The 13,211-nt window shown below is 42.6% G+C and overlaps 1 protein-coding gene across 1 annotated transcript in view; it reads right to left on the bottom strand.

The window, feature by feature from the left end:
- LOC144756145 (vitellogenin-A2-like) overlaps positions 1–13,211 on the bottom strand; it is a 69,504-nt gene that overhangs the window by 35,399 nt on the left and 20,894 nt on the right. The window contains exons 16-18 of the mRNA XM_078645723.1: positions 11,962–12,081; positions 11,681–11,870; positions 11,439–11,532 (exon numbers count right to left, since the gene is read on the bottom strand). Of these exons, the coding sequence (XP_078501849.1) occupies positions 11,439–11,532; positions 11,681–11,870; positions 11,962–12,081 (404 nt within the window). The remainder of the gene's footprint in view (positions 1–11,438; positions 11,533–11,680; positions 11,871–11,961; positions 12,082–13,211) is intronic.

Raw genomic sequence — 13,211 nt, 5'->3', positions numbered from 1 at the left:
TGGGTGGAGAAAATATCACAGGAGCAGGGACCAAAATCTTCCACCCTTCACCACCCTGTGGTTCTGCCAGTAAAAAATGCAAATAAATAAATCTAAACCTTATTAAAAGAAAGCGGTGGTACGGCTTTGTTACTTCATTTAATAAGGTTCTATTGCTGGGTTTGTTTTCAGGAGTGAATGGTCTCGTACCATAGGTTTCATCAACTCTCTGATATCTCTTTCAGCTTGTACCATACATAAGAAGTGTTTCTTGACCCAAGATAGATCCTTATCTGATAGCTCATTTGGTGAAGTTGTTTGCCCTATCCAGGGATAAACAGTCACAAACAATCTCACGGTTCATCTCTAAATCGGGATTGGTCCAGATCATCATCCATTTGAGCAACGGGGCCACACCAATCAGATCTGACACAAAACCAATACCCAATTCCTGATGGATAATATAAGAAGGTGTTGATTGCGGGAATGCTAACAAATTTCTAAGGCATGTATTCTCCACTATTTGGAGGTACTCCACCTCCTCACAGCCCCGTATAGCAGATCCATAATTAGCAATAGCAATACATTTTGCTCTATATATATTTAACATGGCTTGAACCGGCTTAGCCCCAAACCTGTGTGCAAATTCAAGAACCGCTACTGTTGATGTTACTAAAGCGTTTCTTTTGGCTTTCTTTTGCGGTGCCCATTTGCCCTTGTCATCAAACAAGACCCCTAAGTATGGAAAAGTAGTCACCCTAGATATTTTGTTTCATTTACAATAATTAGTTTTTAATTTTTGCGGTCTGGAGCCCATAATCATAGTGTGAGATTTAGTCAAATTAACACTTCAATCCAGTGAGCTCATAAAATCTGCAAAGGAACTTACAGGAGCACAATCGCTGTGCCCGCTAATAGAAAAGCATCATCTGCATATAAAAGTGCTGGGATTAACCGCTCCCCCACTCAAGGGATATCTTTACAGGCTATACACAAAGCGGAGTCTAGATTATTAATATATAAAGTAAACAATAAGATAATGTGTTCTGCCACAGTATATAGAGAGAAAGGTAAAGGCTGACCCACATTTAGGAATATTATGCTGGCTTATTCTTGGATCATTGGCTTGGGTAGCAATAGAACAACAGCGCTTTACTTCTGAGATCCTTCGAATTAAAGGCACTCGGAGAAAAGGAGAAACATATACTAGGGGCCTAATGTAGAGTTTGGTGGATTGGTTACTCCTTCACTGCCCACCTTATTACAAGTCGGTTATATCCACTGCATTTTAATTAAGGTGGATGGGGTATCAGTCACATTTGTAACACAGCAAAGCATCCGCCAAACACTAAATCAGACCCTAAGTCATACTTAGAGTCTGATTGAAAATTGTAGATGATTGAAATCAAAGTCTGTCTGTCTATCTGTCCTCTGATTATCATAAATGAACAATTTCCTTTGTAGAGTAACTTTAGCACACCTCACACAGTGAGTGTGGGCAGCTCCCTCCAAAATGTGTGGTGGGTCATTCAGAAGTCTGTAAAATATGTGACAAACAGATGACTTTGTAAACTTTGATACTTTACAACAATGCGCATTTTGCTTGTTTAATTAACCAATACAAAGTGCAGCCTGCCCATTTAGATGAGACAAATGTGTAGCATTTCTTATGTCAGGAATCAGTATTAAACCATTACCTAAAATTATTTATAGCATTTGGTTACTTTGAAACTAATTTCGAACTAGCAAGTAAAGGACCATCACAGAATTATGTTTTTAGAGTACTTTACAATAAACAACAGATATATTGTAATTCACAGTGGGGATGTCATGCACAATGGAAGAGCAGTGTAGTATAGTCACGTAAATCCAACTCACAATTAAGCAAGTGTACAGAGTAGTTCAGCATAGACCTTAAAAGCAAGAATTGTAAAATTGTGTTTCAGGTACTGCAGTACTATTTTGCTGTCAGATAAATTTCCTCCCTCTCTGCATTCCAATCTCATTTCAGAACACCAGATACTGCATTACCAAGCCCAACACTCAATCTACAGGTTCTTTACTATTTTCAAGCAATAAATCACTCCTCACCCTCATTCCTTGCAACACTGCCATTTGCCTTGACACATCACCTCTCATACCTTTTTTGGATAATCAATTTTAATGGGTTTTTTATACAATCACAACCAATAAATAAAAAAACAGGCAAGAGGCCAGCTACCCGAGCCATGTACAACATTCCTTTTACAAACATCAGTGCTAGGCATCAGGAAACAATTTCTAGGTCCAATCCACAGTATTTCCACAATTTAGTCCTGATCTTGGTGTGTTTTTGTGGACATCCCCTTGCTGCATAGATGGGGGTCTTGTTGGGTGCACCAGCCCAACCCTTTGTGCCACTATCTAGTGTAGATGGAAGTGGATACTTCTATAATCGGGCTAAATCTCTTTTTGCCACTAAAGTGGCTATGCCCATCATCTTTTTGTTTTCTCTGGTGATACTCAGGTCGCCCAGGACTCTTAGTAAAGCACTCTTTGATGTAATGGTAGTGTGATATTCTAGGATTCAGGACATGGTATTGCCCACCCTTCTCCAACAACGAGTAATAAGGATCTACAAAGCCAAGTCATGTGATCAAAATGTGTGCCAGTTTGGCTGCAGAGGGTGCAGGCAGAGGTTGGTGTCTGGCCCACTACCCCACTAGACATAAGCGTTGCAGCATGAGGTACGTGATGTGAATGTACTTAATTTGGGTCATCTGGAGCTGGCAGGAGATCCATAATTCATGGAGGGGCATTCAGACATTGTACCAATCCATGTCTTCAATAGGGCCCACTGAATAGTGCCACATGCATCTAAGGACGTTTACCTCAGTAGGTTGGGAGCATTGAGTAATAAGGTTCCGTATATATTGGGAAAACCCCCTTCTTTTCAAGAGCCCCCTTCAGGAGATTGGTCTAGTGGGTCATGCTCAGGTCGGTTCATCAACTCCGTTTTGCATTCTGTGCGTGTCAGAGCTAAAGGTCTTTATGTAACTGGGTTTTTGAGAGGTTGAACTGTGTCTGTAATTCCTGAAAGGAGCTTAGACCCCACTTTCCCCATATGTACCCATGAGTAAATATCCTGATACTGTCCCATTTGGTGAACCCCTCCAAGTGTAAGGTTTGCTGGACGAGGCACTCCTGTCATAGGGCAGTCTGGAGGGCCAGTCTACTCGACCATTCTGTTGAGTGTAATGTTGTTCTCCAGGTAAGAAACACCAGTTGTGGCATGTCAGGGAGGGTTTGGGGAATCGGGTACCCATATAGCAGTCCCATCACCTTATATGATGGGTCGTTCCAGCGCCCGCGCATCCAGTCATTGATCACTAATAGGTGGGTGACTAGGTGGTATAGTTATATGACTGCCATCCCCATTCATTGGTCACATGTTGAGAATTGGCATTTGGCCATGAACATGCAGGGGGCCCATAGATTGGAACGCATATCGGCAGTCAGTTTCATGAATTAGCTGTTGGGAATTTTAAAGTCAAGTTCTGAAGAGAGTAGAGAAAATGAGAGGATCATTATTTTAAATAGGGCGATACATTTTAGTATATTGAGTGAAAAGAAACCCAGCATATGAGGCCTGTTTTATTTATTTATTTGTGTATTTTATAAAGCGCACAGCTGCCCCAACGGGGCGTCCCGGCGCTGAAAACTCTGGAAACAGGGGGCATAGGATCAGGAAGCCAGGTTTAAGAGGAGAAGAGGTGGGTCTTCGGGGGACTTACGGAATACTGATTCTGTTTGGCAGGTGCGTAAGGCTGCCGGGAGCTTGTTCCAACGCTGAGTGGCACAAACCTCAAAGGTTTTTCCTCCTGCACGAGATCGTTTAAATCGTGGAGTTTCCAGGAAAAGTAGGGAATTGGAGCGTAATGCCCTGGAGTGGACATACGGTCGCAGGCTGTTTTCATGTTGTTGGCTAAAGGACTGAGGTCAGGCCCCATGTGAGGTTTTGTTTCAAGAGCCAGCATAACCCCCAAGTATTTAAATTGGTGTCTTTGGATTGATAGATTTTCCTTTCAGGAATTGTCTATTGGGTAAGGAGGAATTATGTTTTATTGAGTTGAAGTCCTGATGCTTGTCCTTAAAGGGTTAGCATTAACATGCAACAGGGTCCCCATTAGTGGGGTTTGTTAAATAGAGCAGGACATCATTGGTGTATAGGGCAATCCTGTCTTCAAACCCCTCCCCCAGTCCCAGCCTATAATCTGGGTGTCCCATCGAATCAGTCTAGCTAGTGGTTCAATTGTGAGGGTGAAAAGCAGTAGGGAGAGCAGGTTCCTGTGTGGGTTCCTCGTCAGATCAGGAACTGGTCATACAGGACTCAGTTAGCCTGCACTACTGAAGTCGGGTGGACAAAATGGAGCTACACAAATGAGCAGAAGCAAAAGCCAAAGCCCATGCTGTTAAGGACCTTGTCTTAGAAGGTCCAGTCTAGAGAATAAAATGCCTTTACGAAGTCAAGAGCAGCCGGGCACATGGGCTTCCCAGGTACAGATGAGTGCCAGATGTGCCCATATAATACAGTGTCAGGTACTGTGCTCCGACATCTAGCTGCAATTGCCAGGGTGAATGAGTGTGTCCAGAAAATAATTAAGTCTGAGGGCAAGGAGCTTTGCAAAGATTTTGAGTACTATATTTACCAGGGAGATGGGGCAGAAGGCTTCACCTTTGGATTTAGGATTGTTAGATTTCGGGATGACCACGATGATCAAAGAGTCCAACTTTTCAGGGAAGACCCCAGTATCTACAGTCTCTTGATATTCCTCCAAGACATGTGGGTCTAGCATATCTCGATACTTCTGATAATATTTGGAAGGGAATCCTTCTGGTCCCAGGATCTTTGCAGTATTTTGTGCTAGTATTACCTCTAAGTAATCATTAGTGACAGCAGCTCTAGAGCTGCTATCAACGCCTTAGTAATAAGGATGGGTATGCCTGCCACCAATGGGGCATGTAGTTCCTCTGGGGGACCGAGATGGTGGTCATATAAGCCTCGTTAATAGGATGCAAAAGTGTGCACTATTTCCATTGAGGTGCAGACCAGTCTACATTGGGTCACTTGCATTGTGGGAACCACCCGGGACGCTAGTCCCTGGTGGCCATCCAGTAGAGTAGTTTCCCATTTTTGCTGCCATATTCGTATACACTCTGTGTTTTTGCCCTCCAGCACCGGCAGGCTTCCTACTGGGTCAATTGTCATAATGAGTCTCTCATATGTGCTAGTTTCCAATGAGACATATCTGAGTCCTCAGTCATGGCACGTCTCTCCATTCGGAGGATTTGGTTTTCCAGCTCTGTGATCACTTGTCTTTTTGCACCATCGCAACATCTGACAGGATTTCATTGTCCTCATATGGTGGTCTTAACCGCCTCCCGGAGTATGGCGGAAGAATACACAGAATTCTGTTAAGTGTCAAAGTAAGCAGTAATCTCTGTAGCCAGGAAGTCCGCACATTATAAGTCTGTGCCCAGTCTGTGCCCATTTAGGTGTCATAGAGGTATGGAGCCTGAGTATGGTAGGCAATACTGAAGAGTGAGTGGCCAGATATGCAACGTCAGAGAATTTTGGTGGCTAGAACCTGTAGATAGTTTTCTGCAGGGAGTAAGAGTAGATCAATATCATTGCGAGATTGGGCGGCTAACATATGGGTATAGCCTGCCTGTACTGGGTGTCTAATCCTTCAAATATCATAAAACCCTAGTGCGTCTATCCAGGTCTTCAATTGAATTGGTTGGTGGCTGCATAAATATTTGGGTGGGTCCTGAAGCATCCCTGTTATGGTCTGGGGGCATTAAAGTCCCCTTCAACGATAGACCTACCCATTGGGTACGCAAGGAGGACTGTCATGGAGGGCAGCTGAGGACAGGTAGGGCAGCACGTACATGCTGAGGAGTTTGTAGTGGTCTATGAGGCATCATCTATCCCCACAAGCGGCCTAGGTTGTCATTAATGCAGTTAATCACTTTTATAGGAAAGGATTAATGGAGAAGAATAGCCACACCTTGTAGCCCCTCACCAAACAAGAGTTGTAGACTCTGCCATAGCCAATCTACATAGGAAAGAACAGGCAATGCCCATTAGGTGTGTCTCTTGTAATATTAGGATCAAGGTTTAAAATCGTTTGACTGTGCTTCACCACTGCAGATTGTTTTATGCAGCCAAGGAGACAGATGATCTGGGGGCATCCAGGACATGAGCCAGGATTCCAGAAACAATTCCTTAATCTCCGTCCTATTGTGGATTCCACCCTTTCCTGGGAGGACCGAATGGCCTGCAGGATGGTAGCGAGATCTCCATTTTCCAAGGGGAACTGCGGGAGAGAGGTGCTCTTGGGGGTCCAGTCACACCAGAGGAAGGAATTGCGTATCTGTCCATTTTAGATTGGGTACCCATACCCTTGTCTTTTCCCATGATGCAGGACCCACTCAATATTGTTACAGGTTGCAGGGGTGGAGGCTAGGTTGAACAAGGACTACACGTGTTTCTGGGGACTGGTTGATGGTATCTTCCGACGTGTGGTATGTCCAGGACTCAACCAGCATCCCCCATGGCCCAGGCAAGAGCGGCAGACTCAGGGGATTTCTAATAAGCCTCACCCTGGAGATCTGTAGGGATGTGGCCTTTGTGTCACTGAGTTTTCTTGCTGAGGATCAGATGTACTGGTGTCCTGCTACTGGCCTACTTACTCCCGGAGGGTATTTGACGGGGAGGGTCACCACGAGCATCTGGCAGCCTACCCATGCGTACTCTCTGTTGGGGAAGGGAAGGCCTTTCCTCCCAGGATTAGTGGCCTCCACTGCAGCCTGCTTTTTTGGGCCCAGCATAGGCCGTCACAGAAGTCCCCCACCTTGCTATGTGCAGGGGACATAAGGGCCACTGGAGAATGCATCCGGTGCCCCAGCCATGTGGGTCTAGTGCGGGCTGGCATAGGAATGTCAGGTGTGGCCGGGGGTGAAGGGTGGGATTAGATCCATCTTGCTGGTGCCCCATCGGCTACCCGCTTGCCAACTAAGGAGATCTTTGAGGAGGGTGGGTCAGCAGAACCAACTGGTGCCTGACTGCACGTGTTTCCCTATGTGGGAGGGAAAGGCCTATCCTCTGATATGCTAAATGTTTCCCAGGCTGAAGTGGGCCCTGGCAAATGGGATGCCTCCCACAGGGTTGCAGTCCCACTTTATCGGGGACGTGAGGCTACCAAATAGTGTGGCCTCGGTCTATCACCCACCTTATGACTGCAGATAATGCAGGTTGGTGCAGGCAAACTCCGTAGGGTCAGGAGTCCCCCAATTGTCGGGATGTGGTCTCTCTCAGCTGCAGCACTCTCTCCTTTAATTACTGCAGCTGTTTTGACATTGGTCCTGTCCTACAGAATATAGCAGGCAGTGCCTCTGACCTAGGCTCAAACAGCGTCTTGGATCCCCCTTGGTACGTTGATAGACTCTCCCCGGGGTCTCTTGTGGGGGACGCAGGTTATTGGTGTTGACTGATTTGGCTGGGAAAGGAGGCTGGTGGTGGATTTGGGAGGTGGTTGTGAAGTGCAATCTACATCTTGGCTCTCCTGGCCAGGCCCCCCCCCCTCTTATTCTTTTTATGTAACACTCACCCTACAGTTTTTTTACCTTTCACTAGCTTATAATATTTATGGTATAATGTGCACCCAACTGTATATTACACGTGGTCGATCAAGCTTTTAGGCAGTCAATTTATTTACACACATGCAGCGAGTCACTATGTAGTTTTGTGGCCATATAAAGGCGCAATTACATTCTGGGAATAGTAGTTTTATCTTTTCCTTTGCAGAAATAGGAAAATGATGACTGTGTGCACAGCTCCTGCTCCACCAGGACAAACTGAAAGCGTCCGAACTAGGAGGACCTTTTTGCTCCTAGAACGTGTTTCATGAGTCGTGAATAGGCTTCCAATAGCAGCCTTAGGAGATTATGGTGCTGTGAACATAAACACAATGTCACAAGGAAATGGAAAATAGAAAGAGGATTGCATGATAAGGACCACAGCTTCCACAACTGTTAAACGATAGCAGGGGGTGATAAGGCAGGTGCCAGCAGGAGAATTCATCAGTGCTCAAAAGAATCCTTCTCCTTTAGCTGAGATCATGGAGGGGCACGAGAGGGTCCCTCACACACAGTGGCATGTAGGGAAAATGGTGCAGTGACACCACTACTCACTTCTTGTAATTTATTATTACAAGCTAATAATGAAACAGTTCTTATTGCAGTCATATTCTGAGGTACAAAAGTTCCTGTAATGAGAAAAACTAATCACAGGATATATGTGTCGATAAAAGGCTTTCACCTATTATTATAAGTAATTAATTCACATAAATAAAAATCAAACATTAAAATACAAGTGAATCTTTGAAGTGGCTATAGCACATTGTTGGGGCAATTTTATAAAAGGCTTGGCAGACGCATCCAATGTACATTGCTAAAGTTATGGCCTAACCCGAATGTTCTGCAACGTTTTTTATCAACTACTTGAAGAAACCCATTTATAAAAAGCAATTGACTTTTAGAATTGATGGACTAGAATATGACATTCAGTTTTTACTTATCTAAATCGATCAAGCTTTTAAGCAGTAAATTTGGTTTTAGGAAGGGAAGGTTGATCATATTGTGGTTTTTCTTTTGTATCTGTATTGCAATAGTTTTTATTTGCCTATAAATAAATGATTACCAAATGTAGCATATTGTGCCTCCCCTGACTGTGAGACAATCATTTTTCCTAACTGTGTTTATGTGTCAGTGAATGGCTGTGCTTTGTTTTATAGAAAACCGATTTCATGGAATACTATTACTGAGAACCCACTTCAACTAAACTATTTAATGGAAATTTGTAGGATGAATGGCATTTACCATTTCATAGAAATCAATTCATAGAAAGCCTTTTTTTTCGAAATTGGCTTTTACATCCTTATTTCTTAAGGTATAAATGCAATGGTTGCATTCAGAAACATTTTTTCTGAGGTATTTATTTCAGTGCTTTTCATCAGGGGACTTCAGATTTATATCTTCTACATTTTCAAACAATTACTTTCAAAGTTTTAATCCGATGACCCCTCACTGCGCCTGACTAAGCACCATATATCATTGAGTCCTTCACAGTTCTGACCCCTAAAACCTACCACCCCAAATAACACTCAAGCCAGATCTTTAAAAATCCCTCACCACCCCTAAATACCTTTCATTCCAGACTCCTATAAACCACTTATCACCCATAAGGTCAACTCATCTCTGATCCCTAAAGGCACTTTTTTCACCCCCTGTGTTGGTAAGAACTGTATACCATAGTTAACTTTTTCATAGCATGGACTGCAACCATTTATCCATTAATATTTTATTATACCTTCTTTTTCAATTGCTTTTGTTGTACCTTCCTCATTCCCTTAGAGTAGGCTTTCAACATGGCTCATGGAACCCGCGGGAAAAAGAAAGATACTTTTAAGAGGTTTTTCGTTTGCATCGATGACTTCCACTGAACCTATTTTTGTGGTACTTTGGTATAGCATGCATCAAATGTCTGTGGCCACTTACTCATCAGCCTGCCCTAGTGGCCCCACTGGCTAGGTGGACTACGCTAATATAATACTATTCCTCTTTAAAGAATGTCTCAAATTAGTACTGCTTACTGCCTAAAACTTTCCTATTGCCCAAGACCCACAGTTGTAAAGATTATTGATCAGGCAGTTGGTAAATAAAGGGGCTACCAACTTAATTTTCTATACCCTTTTCTCTGCCTGTCCATTTCAGCACACTGAGAAATTGATAATATCCCTAAACTATCATCAGTATCATTCCCAATATCCCTAAGCTATCATCGGTATCATTGGTTTTAATAATAAAAGACAGATGTTGTAAATCTCTTCAAATCTGTACAATTTATAGAAATCAGAGGAAAGTAGGACGCAGAGATAGTATGTTTCTAGTTTCAAAACTCTTTTGCCATTTCACTAGGCCAATTAAATGCTTTTAAGAAAACCCTGTGAGTTTGGAAAACACTTTGAAAGAGCTTTTGTGCAGGCATGGGATATACTGCACACATGAAAAAAGAATAATAATTACAGCTTGTGGGACATTACCTTGAACACATCCCTGTCTTTCTTGTAATCTTGAACAGGTACTTGTGTTTTTTCTGTGCTCATGAGTTTTGTAGGTTCTCATACCAAAAAGACCTTTCTCTTTAAAATTCCCTCTTATTTAATAAATGTAACACTCAGCCGATAAAGTGTTGTGTCTACAGTTGAAAAGGGGTAGGGCTGAACCACTCTCCTTCTAAGTGACACACACTCTATGAAGTCATTCAGTATTAACCGGCTCTGCCTTTATTAAACATTGCCTCTCCTACTTTTTACTGAGTTCAAACATTAAACAATAAATGTTTTTCTCCACTTTCAAGTATGCCAATAACATCTTAATGTTCTGAGAATCATGTGTCTTCTCTTTAATTTCCTCCCATTGAAAAAAATGGCTGTATTTTTCTGTTATAAATATGCAACCTTGTCCAAACGTCACTAGGAACAAGATGCCTGGTGTTTATAAATGTGATTCTTGTAAATGGGATTACATTTAAATGATGAGCTTTATGGGATCCCTATAAAAAGATAGTTAACTCTTTAGTTCAGTTTCCCCCCATTTCAAACAGTCAAATTTAAACACAGCAGGCATCTTGCTCTCAGTGACTGGTAGACATATTTATAACTGAAAAAAACAGCCATTATTTTTAAATGGGAGAAATATAAGGTGACGAAAAACGTTCCATATCATGAACATTTTTGCAGAACATTTTCTGCACTTTCAAGTTCTCCCATTTAAAAAAATGGTTAAATGTTTGCATTATACATGTAACAATGCCATATATGAAGAAAGGCATTCCAGTGCCTCAAGTACAAACGTGAAGGCTCTCAGTTAGCCATACACATTTATCCCATTCATACGTACATATGTTCATGCATGCCAAAAGACTACACTCTCACTGACACACATGGCAGCCCTGTCATGGTGCCTCTAGTCAAAGTATTTTGTTCAAACCATAGTATAAGGTTCTATGGACATTAGGCTTAAAGTCGATGGAGCTGGGCGTGATGGTTTCTGGCAACAATGCCCAAGTTGCTTAGCCTTCACTATCTCATGATGATTTTCACTGATCAGAAGAAGCTCTCACCACAGAAAAGGTCGAAGACCCCTGACCTAGACACACCTGGCTAGTATTTGGAGCCTAACTGTAATATTTGACTTTTTGTTATTTAAAAATAAATCACTAGGATTATGGCAGTTTTTTCAAATGTAGGTGGAGAAGTTTAAAAAACAGTCACCCTGGAAATTAACAATGATCATTTTTCCCACTTAAATTTCTGTCAGTTTTCATTGAAGAAATGATTGTATATTTATTTTACCTTGGCGCTACATCAGCGTGAACCTGGATGTTAGACTCAAGAAGCTGAGAAAGGCTGAAATCTGAGGATGGAGAGGGAGACACCTTCACATCAGCTGTAAAAGAAAAAATAGTTTTGAAACAGAAATACAAAAACATTCAAAGCAGGCACATATGTCTGTGAGGCACTAGTTCAACATTAACTGTTGTTCCCACCACTCTTTCTTGAAATAGGTATTCAATAAATTTATTTTAGAAACGTACTGTTAATAGCAGCATTCGCTACAGCAGCAGAATATATGCTCAATTCCATGGGCAGGCCAACACAGGTGGGAACGATCTGTCGAACCTCAGCTGCCAACACTGGTTGGGCATATTGCCCAGCAACACCATTAAGAAGTTTGTTGATAACAGTCTTCACCATACTGTGCCTTGCTGCTGGTTCATTGAGAGCCTGTGGTAAATGAAAGAAACCAGAGAATCGTTGAATGAGAGGTACTGCTGCTGTCGAGAGCTATGAGAATGCAGACTAGAGCTGTGGTTACCTTAATGGCAGTCTGAATACATTCCTTGTTAATGTCAAGGAAGGCCATCTCCTGACCAAACAGCTTGATGTAAGATGAGATTAATGGGGCATCTGCAGGCAGTGCCTTAAAGCCCAGCAGCTGTGGAGACAGAAAACACAAGTAGTAAGAAATAGAAACTGCTTTATAAAATCAAATTGCTTAGTAAAACTAAGTTCACTAAGAAATTAGCGTATGAGGTAAAGCTCTTGAAGGTGGGTACCATTTGGGTTGGCACTTCATAAGCTTCAGCCAGTAACTGGTTCCAGCGCTGACTCTACTGGGCCTCTCAATTTAACTTAAATCCTAGCCAGTAGAAGAGGTGCACAGAATCAGTGTGCACGTGGGCTTCCGGAAACCTGTTGAAAACTAGGATGAAGTGACACTCTCAGCTGCTTCTCTCAGGATATTTGCTTAAGGACCCTCTGTCTTTACTGCAACAAGAGAGACATGTCATCTCCCTGAGAGAGAGTGCTATATGTTCTCAGACCAGCTGTCTACTATGTGTTGATTGATATAGTCTTTGCATGGAGAAGTTTGGTCTCTGGATGCTGCTACATTAGAAAGGGTTCTTAGGATACTTATTGCAGTCCCTCACAAGACCTAATGCAATTGTCGTATATGCAATGTGACCTTTTGCTGTGGAATTTGTCACCGCAGTAGTCACACATTAAATAACTGGGTTGCAAGATCACCTATGTTTGAATTGTCTCCCCACTATTGCCAGAGAATCCTTCCACCAGTTTATATAATGGAAACTATGGAGACCATTTAGAGTCTGGCAGAACAATTATCCTACTGCAATACAGCACTGAAGTTTTTAATAAGGTAGCGTTTCTGACCGTAGAACCTCAGCAGGCTCTGGCAAGGGAGACTCCTGATCCGGTCACTCACCTTCTACACCCACCTTCCACACCCTATGTATGGTGCTAACCGAAGTATAGACTAAGTATTAGCCACCTGGTCAATCAATCAATCAATCAGGGTTTTGTAGAGCACACTACTCACCCGTTAGGGTCTCAAGGCGCTGAGAGACCCTAAGATAGAGTGCATATACCTTGCATGCCAAGTGCATTGATTTGCTATTGCCCTCCTTAAGCGCTTGTTTCAACATGTTATGTTGACTGGCAAGGATGCATAGTGGTTGGTTGGTAGTTAAGCTTTCCCAAAGTGCTCATAACATGTTATCAGAAGCACTTTCATCAATATGCAGTTCACCAACAAGGCAGAAA

Source organism: Lissotriton helveticus, chromosome 1_1 (assembly GCF_964261635.1).
Source record: "Lissotriton helveticus chromosome 1_1, aLisHel1.1, whole genome shotgun sequence".
Lineage (NCBI taxonomy): Eukaryota > Metazoa > Chordata > Amphibia > Caudata > Salamandridae > Lissotriton > Lissotriton helveticus.
This window is presented reverse-complemented; position numbering and strand designations above follow the sequence as displayed.